This window comes from Anarrhichthys ocellatus, unplaced genomic scaffold (assembly GCF_004355925.1).
Source record: "Anarrhichthys ocellatus isolate YVR2014 unplaced genomic scaffold, GSC_Weel_1.0 scaffold9, whole genome shotgun sequence".
In the NCBI taxonomy this organism is placed as follows: Eukaryota; Metazoa; Chordata; class Actinopteri; order Perciformes; family Anarhichadidae; genus Anarrhichthys; species Anarrhichthys ocellatus.
Genome location: NW_022280039.1, coordinates 5,949,243 through 5,957,494, shown reverse-complemented (window position 1 = coordinate 5,957,494; position 8,252 = coordinate 5,949,243). Strand labels below are relative to the sequence as shown.

At 40.6% G+C, this 8,252-nt stretch overlaps 1 protein-coding gene across 1 annotated transcript in view; it reads left to right on the top strand.

Moving 5' to 3' along the window:
* Nucleotides 1–5,654, top strand: part of ggt5a (gamma-glutamyltransferase 5a) — a 7,072-nt gene extending 1,418 nt beyond the window's left edge. The window contains exons 4-12 of the mRNA XM_031849667.1: nt 437–623; nt 732–892; nt 1,693–1,839; nt 2,053–2,183; nt 3,325–3,509; nt 3,767–3,858; nt 4,747–4,853; nt 5,017–5,127; nt 5,211–5,654. Coding sequence (XP_031705527.1) covers nt 437–623; nt 732–892; nt 1,693–1,839; nt 2,053–2,183; nt 3,325–3,509; nt 3,767–3,858; nt 4,747–4,853; nt 5,017–5,127; nt 5,211–5,357 — 1,268 coding nt within the window. The 3' untranslated portion in view covers nt 5,358–5,654. The remainder of the gene's footprint in view (nt 1–436; nt 624–731; nt 893–1,692; nt 1,840–2,052; nt 2,184–3,324; nt 3,510–3,766; nt 3,859–4,746; nt 4,854–5,016; nt 5,128–5,210) is intronic.
* Nucleotides 5,655–8,252: the final 2,598 nt, after the last annotated feature.

Genomic DNA, 8,252 nt, shown 5'->3' with positions numbered 1-8,252 from the left:
CACACACACACACACACACACACACACACACACACACACACACACACACACACACACGCAGGGGAACGGGAGTCATAGCTATTAATCATGTTGCAACATATACTTGTGAGGCTATTTAAGTAGATGGGAAATAACTCTGATACAATGACATTATTAAACAAGGAAGAACCTTTGTTTCGAGTAAATTACTTACTCATTTTATTGTTTATTTTTGCAGGGACAGCACACAATTAAAAGTAATTGAACCCGAATAAGTTAGAAGCTAATATGCATCAGTTTTTCCTGGACAGGTAGACAATTGAACAACCACATAACAATGAATACACCACAAATCTCTCTTTAGTCGAAAGGCTTCAAATTTAAAAAGTGACTGCAACTGTTCTTTGCTACTTTGGAAGCTGAAAGGGTTAGACTAACTATCTATCCATCCATCCAGGTAGCCAATGGATCGGGGTCCCAGGGGAAATTCGGGGTTACGAACAGGCACACAAGCTGTATGGGAAGTTGCCGTGGGCCACCCTCTTCCAGCCGACCATCCAACTGGCCAGGGAAGGGTTTCCTATTCCTCTGATCCAAGGTCGATACGTCTCTTACATTGATGTGAACAAGACCAAGCCGCTACGGTACAAAAAAACACCCTAAAATGATTTGAAAAATATGAAAAGCACAAAATGAACATTTCACCTTTCTACATTTAAATGCTATTTTCTTTCTTTGTGTTTGTCCTTTAGAGAGTTGTATACAGATAAGAATGGAAACTTAATGAAGACTGGTGATATTGTGAAGTTTGAGAAACTAGCCGACACCTTGGAGATAATTGCAAACCAAGGGGCAGAGGCTTTTTACACTGGAAGAATAGCGGAGGATTTAATCCGTGACATACAGGAGGCAGGTATTGTCAGACGGGTTTCATCATTCTTTTTTTCCCCAACCATTTTCTATCTCTGCTTGGCACAATGATTTAATTACAAATTAACAAATCAATTGGGTCTGTAAAGTCACATTGTTTCAATGTGACTTATATTTTTACTTGAATCTGTCCACATGTGTTTTTGGTCTAGTGTGAACTTTGACCTATGGGCAGCCGAGCAGGGGTTTCCTGTTTTCTCATGAGAACCAAAGTAAGAGTTTCTCCCCAAGTGGGGAAGCCTCATAGCAAACAGATGGGTACCTAATTAAATGTAAACATCCTTTAGACCACAGGAGACTGACTGACTGGACTTAGATTGACATACAGCTTGCTGCTGGTGTGAAAAAGGCGTCACTCAGACGTGATTTTAAGGCTCGCTTCTTTGTGGAGAAGACAGAGTCTCCCTTTGCTCTTCCAGGGTGAAGAGACGCTCTCAATGCTATTCAGCTGTTAGCAACCTTTGACTCTGTTTTATTCTATTAGATATGTTAGTGCACATTTGAGCTGTTTAGGCTCGTTAGATCTGTTTGATTTTGTTTTGATTTGTTTGTAAGCGTTTTACAATCTTTTCTACATTTAATCATGTAATAAATACTTAAAGGACAGAAAGCTTGAGATAATTTTGATTTCTCTCAAGGAAATACATTCATTTCCACCACATAAAGCACACTGCAGCGATCACTCACACACTCCAGTGTGAGCTGCTTGGAACCATTAAAAGTCTTAAATATGGAGAGCTGAGATGCATTTTCAGTTCCCTTTGTTTCAATGTTTTTGCACAGGAGGAACTCTCACAGCGCAGGACTTGGCATCGTATAAAGTTACAGTGAATGATGCGTGGGTTGTGCCTTTGGGAGAGTACCAGATGTACATACCCCCACCCCCTGCAGGAGGCATCATCCTCAGCTTCATCATTAACCTCATGAAAGGTCCCTGCTGTACACAGACTGCAGAGCTGTCACTCATCCACACTTTCAAAGCACATAATAAAGCTTGTTCATGTGTTGAACAGAGAAATGCTAAATCAACACTTTCATTGTTTGTTGCATGTAAGCTGTTTACATAAATGAGGAGAATATGAGGGTTTAATGCGAGGGAAGCGTCTAGATACTGCAAAACTAAACAATTGCTTTCATTTACAGGATACAACTTGGATTCAACATCTTTGATAGGTGAACAAAAGACACTGTTTTATCATCGCCTTGTTGAGGCCTTTAAGTTTTCCAATGGATTAAAGAAATACATCCGTGATCCAGGGTTCAGCTCAGAAAAAGTAAGTTATTTTTAAATAATGAATTCTAGTCATGGCTTATAACCAGCGGTGATAGTATTTAGATCATTTACTGAAGTAAAAGTAGCAAGGCCACAGAGTAATATTTAACCATTACTGTTAATAAGTAAACATCTTGCTTTAGCAAAAGTACACAAGTATTATCAGGTAAATATACTTAAAATATCAAAATTAAATGAAATTGTTTAGCAGAATAACTGCAGCTACTCTATTTACTGTTGAGAGGTTTTCATTTATGTACAAATGCATGATATTTTATTTGTTGATCATATTTTTTACGGTAACATTTTTTATCTGCAAAGTGTACAATATTCCCTCTGAAATGTAGCGGAGTAAAAGTATAATGCATCATAAAATGGAAAGGGAAGTATAAATAACCTAAAATTGTAAGAACAGTACTTGAGTAAATGTACTAAGTTACTTTCCACCATTGCTTCAATATGAGAAACTTACAAGTGAACTGTCTGGTCTTGCTATCAATATTTCCGATGAGAACCCCGTCCTTGAGTTGTTATGGTGACTGATTAAACATGTGTGCATCAACTTTGGTTGCATGCCACTTTCCTAAAGTGGAGGAAGGTATAGGTGTTAAAAAAATCAGTGGTATTCTTTGACTTGATTAACTTTGAGTCAAGTGTTTTGATCAGTGTTTGCCTGCCTTATTAATAGATTATGATACTGTTGTCGGCCCTCAAAACTTTCTCTGGTTAGTTGGAGTTGAATTATGTAATAAGCTGTATTATTTGACACCTTCCAATTTCTAATAAATGCATTTTGTAACTGGATGTTTCTCGGCAAACCTAAATTCTTAATTTAAATAATCAATCTTAACTTCTGAATGCAACTATTTACATCAAATATGACTTTGTTTTCATATGGGCTTAGTTATTCTGATTCAATGTTTGAAACAAATATTATAGGCAGATAAATAGAGCAAGTGCAAAAACTGGGAGTGACAGGGTTATATATGGGGTACAGTTCCCTTTCAAATTTAGTTCTGATTTCAATTTGTATCTTGTTTCCTCTGCAAAGCAACTATGAAATACAATCATAACTTCACCTTTAAAAATGTGTGTTCTTTTGTTATGAGTGTGTGTTTTTGAATGCTCTGTACTTTTCACAGATGGCCAAGAAACTCACAGAGGCTAGCTTTGCCACGCACATACGGAGCTTGATCAGCAGCGACAAGACTCATGGTCCCCGCTATTACAACATCACCCCGCATTTGGAGAGCATGGGCACCACGCATGTGTCTGTGCTGGCTGAGGATGGATCTGCTGTGTCTGTCACTAGCACCATCAACCACATGTCAGTATTTGAAGGGGTTCTGCTTCACAGTGAGAAGTCACTGTTGACTTAAAAGTAGAAGATTAAGATTCAGGAGATTAAGGAATGAGTGTTTTTGCAAAGAGAATTTAAAAATGAACCTCTCTTTTCAAAAGACTCCAGGCATCACAGTCCATAAGCACAGTATTGGGGAAAACACAGTTTTTAGAAGGGCATGTGTTTCATAAGTGCATGCCATAATGTCAAGATCCAATTAATTTAAAGTATTTTCTTCACAGATTTGGCTCCAAGGTCATGTCTCCGAGGACTGGCATCATCCTCAACAACCAGCTGTCTGACTTCTGTGGGAGAGAAGAGAACATCTTTCCTGGTAACCAGATCAGCATGACACATTTTCTGTTTTACTTTAACCGATGGTGAAATACAAGAAATTCAGGGACGGGTTTGTTCTTTTCAAAAACAAGTAACCTGACTTACAGTATCTGAGACATCAGACCTGATGGTTTATGGTTTTGTGTGTGGATATCAAGCAAAGGTTTTTGGACATATTTAAGCTTACCGATCTCTTTTTAGCTGTGCTAATGGCTCTGGTAAGAATGGCATTCTGTTGGTCTGTCAGTCCTGCACTTTGTCCCAGAGCCCTAATGACTTTCGTGATCTCACGACTTTTCCTCCAGTGCCGCCATGAAGTTGACTTTTCTTTTTGTGTGTGAGTCTGAAATGAGTCTAACTATTGAATGGATTGCTATGACATGTTGTACAGTCATTTATATTCATCTGAGGATGACTTAAAAGAGGCTAACTTTGGTGTTTCTTTGATAACGTGTTTGTCTAGTGCTGTCATCATGTCAGAATTTTAGTTTGTCCAATACCTGCAAAACAAATGACATTCCCATCAGCCTCAGCTGCAATTCATGTTTAGTGAAAATAAGCAAATGTTAGCATGCTAAAATGCTAAACTCTGGTAATGAATGGTAAACATTAACCTGCTTAACATCAGTTAGCATTTCTCATTGTGAGTATGTTAGCATACTGAGGTTAGCATTTATCAGATCCTATGTTTATCAGAAGAGTTCTGCTTCTGTCTGACGTCAGCTGCTGAACAAAGGTTAAATATATGCCATTATGCCAACTGTGATTCACATCATTCAAAGACATTGATTGCATTCATGGTAACTTCCTTCTTTTTCTTCTCCCATTGAAGAGTATGAGTTAAAGCCGTCTGCTCTGTCAATCAAGGCTTTTGTTGTGTTGTCAGGGCAGCAGCCTCCATCCAGTATGGCCCCCACTGTGCTGAAGTCTAAGTCAAAGACGCTGGTGATTGGATCGACTGGTGGGAACATGATCACGACAGCGATGGCCTCGGTGCGTGTCCAGGGCAATAACACTAAGTGCCATTAAGATAAATTGCTGCCATCTAATGCCCCTCACTGGTGTCAGAGCAAGTTTTGTCTTCACCATAATCCATTCTGTACTCATCACTTTCCCATTTGACAGATTGCATGTATTATTCTGTTTTCTCTTCCAGGTGCTCATGAACCACCTTTGGTTTGGAAAGAGCCTCGAGGAGGCGATCGCTGCTCCGGTTCTTTATGTCAACCCTCAAAATTTATTAGGGTTTGAGCAGAACTTTGATGAGGTAATACATTAAATACATTTATTTGCCAAAATAAACACTTGATATTTATTCCATCTGAGTCTCCTTATCTCCTTGCCCTTCAGAATGTAAGCAAAGCTCTGGAGGCTCTGGGGCACATAAAAATAAATCTCAGCCATTTCTACAATGTGGTCAATGCTGTGGAGAGGAAAGATGGCTGCATCTGTGCCGTGTCTGATGTCAGGAAACTGGGCGAAGCAGCAGGTTACTGAGACCAAGAGCTAGTGACATTGGTTTTGCAGGAGTGCCTTAAGGTTACAGAGACCTTCTGAAGCCACAAAACCACAAAAGCTGCAACCGATGATGTTGTATCATTGAATAAATCACTGAATAACTGGCCTCTTCAGCTGAACACTTACAAGCAGTTGAACACTTGGCCTCTTAACAGAATTGACTGTAACAGTGACATAATGGATTTTAATGTGCACAAAGAAACAACTGTGACTGTAAACTTACGTCTTTGTTTGTACCCATCTTTCGTATCAATAAATGCTGGTGGCAATCTATACCAACTACAAATCATGGTGTTAAGTGCTTTCTTTGGATGCACCAAAGTTACCCTCAGCTGGCTGCTCAATCTCTTGAACCTGAGATCACTGCCATGGATATCTGTGAATCCATCCTTCTGTGCTATATTGTATTCTGAACAGTCTGTGTGACTTCTCTGTGCCGTTTTTCATAAATTACTTTTCATTTTTGTGCCAGAGCATGCACCAGCTGGAGCAAGATAATCAGATCAAATAGTGAGTCATACAAACAGGAGAGGAGTTTCCTGAGAATAAGTTTGCGCAGAAAAATTCTGAACTTCAAGTAGCTGCTTAAAGGCCTGCATGGGAAATGTTTTCAATTAAAACAATAAAGTCAAATAAACAGTTTTTTTGTTTATTTTAAATTGTATTCAAAATCCAGGGAAATAAAACAACACTGAAGGGAAAAGGTTAGATAATAAGATCCTGGTGTTTTTGGGGGTTCGGCTCTGTTGCCCTAGCACATGGTATTTGGACCTCAGGGGGTATGACAGTCACACTGTGCCCTGACCTTATAGGAGCCACCTGTTGCAAATGCCACATCAACATGATTGACAGCAGAAACGAAAGGTTGCCTGGAGAGAATCATGGGTAGGGCCTCATGCGATGACCACCCTGCCTTTCCCTGGCAAACGTCGGCAGCTTAGGCGTTTCCCTGACGGCACGCGGCGGCACAGATGATCCGCTGGATCAGAAACAAGTACAGCACTTCCAGCAACCAATCCCAAACAGCACGGCCCGAGCTGATTTCTTTTATTGCCGTATTTGCAGACTATAAATAAATCCTCTGTTTGTTTCTGTCAGCAGCGGCATGTTCTGCTCATGACCCAGACGTTGCAACAGTTCAACACACTTATTCTGGAAATCTTCGAAACAAAACAAATCCAGACATCACTTTTCAGTTGGGATTGGTCCTTTTATTGGCAGTCAGTGATTGGCATGAGACAAGTACACACTGGCTACAAGTTTGACGTTGACACACGAAACATAAACTACGAACCAAGTGGACAGTGCTCTCCATCATCCAAATGGAACATTCGACATGAAAGGTGTACGCTCTGAGTGTACTTGACATTTACTTAACTATTTCCCGTTTTTCTGTGTAATCCCTTCAGCCGTTTACCTTTTTTGTTCACTGCTCAAGTTTACAGGAGGAGATCATTGTGTTCAGTTTCACAATTAGAGTCATTATTATAATTACACAGTCGGACACAAGACGAAACACCAAAACAACAACACAAATAATTACAGCAGTAATCAGACATTTTACTGTTACAAACACATATAACCCACACACTTAAACATTTATTATATATCTGGGTGATGCAGGTGATGTTGTTTGTCAATGATCCTTCCGACAATCATGAGCCATATGGTCATCATTTCACCTTGAAGAGGTATGCGTTCAGCTTCAGCTTTGTAAATATCTCTAGTTATGAATGTACACAAAGTATATGCTATGGAGAAACGAAAATCCCCCCCAAAAAAACAGTCCCCTTAAAGTGCTTTCAGTCAGTCTAACTTAATCATTATGTGCTACTGTAGACAGACTGTAACCAAGATAACAGTCATGGCTGTGTCGCATAACAAACACAGGGCTGCTGAAGTACGCTATCAACAAATGGAAATGACAACATGTTTGTAGAGACAAACGGCAGTAGGACGGGCTGCACTGCTCAGTGGCCCATATTAACACTTGGCTGTGGTGTTATAAATGCACTGAAACACTGTGGTGATGACTACAACAGCTCAATAATTACAAAGAGGTGAATATCAAAAAACAATCAGTGACAGCAACCCATTGTTGAGTCCTACCTGTTGTCTTCTAAGATTGCTTTGTTCACCAAAAGCGCACAAAAATAGCCCGTGGAAACACAAGAGAACCATGGTTTGTGTCCTCATTTACATCTACACAAGGGCTGCGTGGGTATTCACAAGTGGACATTTGGAAAGGGGGGGAAAACGCAAAAAGTCTTGACATAGCAGTTTTGCCGGGGTCACGTGACGGGTCGTCGGCTGTATAGTCTGTTGAACTTGTGTCATAGCTTTTGTTGAGAGATTAACAGAGAACACACAATGTGGAGCTAGGCCCTGCCTGCCAGAGATAGTCTCAGTCCTGGTAGAGAACCCAGAGGGACCCTCTGTTTCCAAACTAACTCGAGTTCCACTTCAGCCACCGCCGGGATGCTACGCCTCCATCCAACCAACTGATCTAATTCTCCTTCGGATTGGCTCCTCAGCTGCCACTATCAGAGAGAGAGAGTGATAGAGGGGGGAAATAGAGAGAGAGAGAGAGGGGGGGGAAATAGAGAGAGAGAGAGAGAGAGAGAGAGAGAGAGAGAGAGAGAGAGAGAGAGAGAGAGAGAGAGAGAGAGAGAGAGAGAGAGAGAGAGAGAGAGAGAGAGAGAGAGAGAGAGAGAGAGAGAGAGAGACAGAGAGAGAGAGAGAGAGAGAGAGAGAGAGAGAGAGAGAGAGAGAGAGAGAGAGAGAGAGAGAGAGAGAGAGAAAGAGAGAGAGAGAGAGAGAGAGAGAGAGAGAGAGAGAGAGAGAGAGAGAGACAGAGAGAGAGAGGGAGAGAGA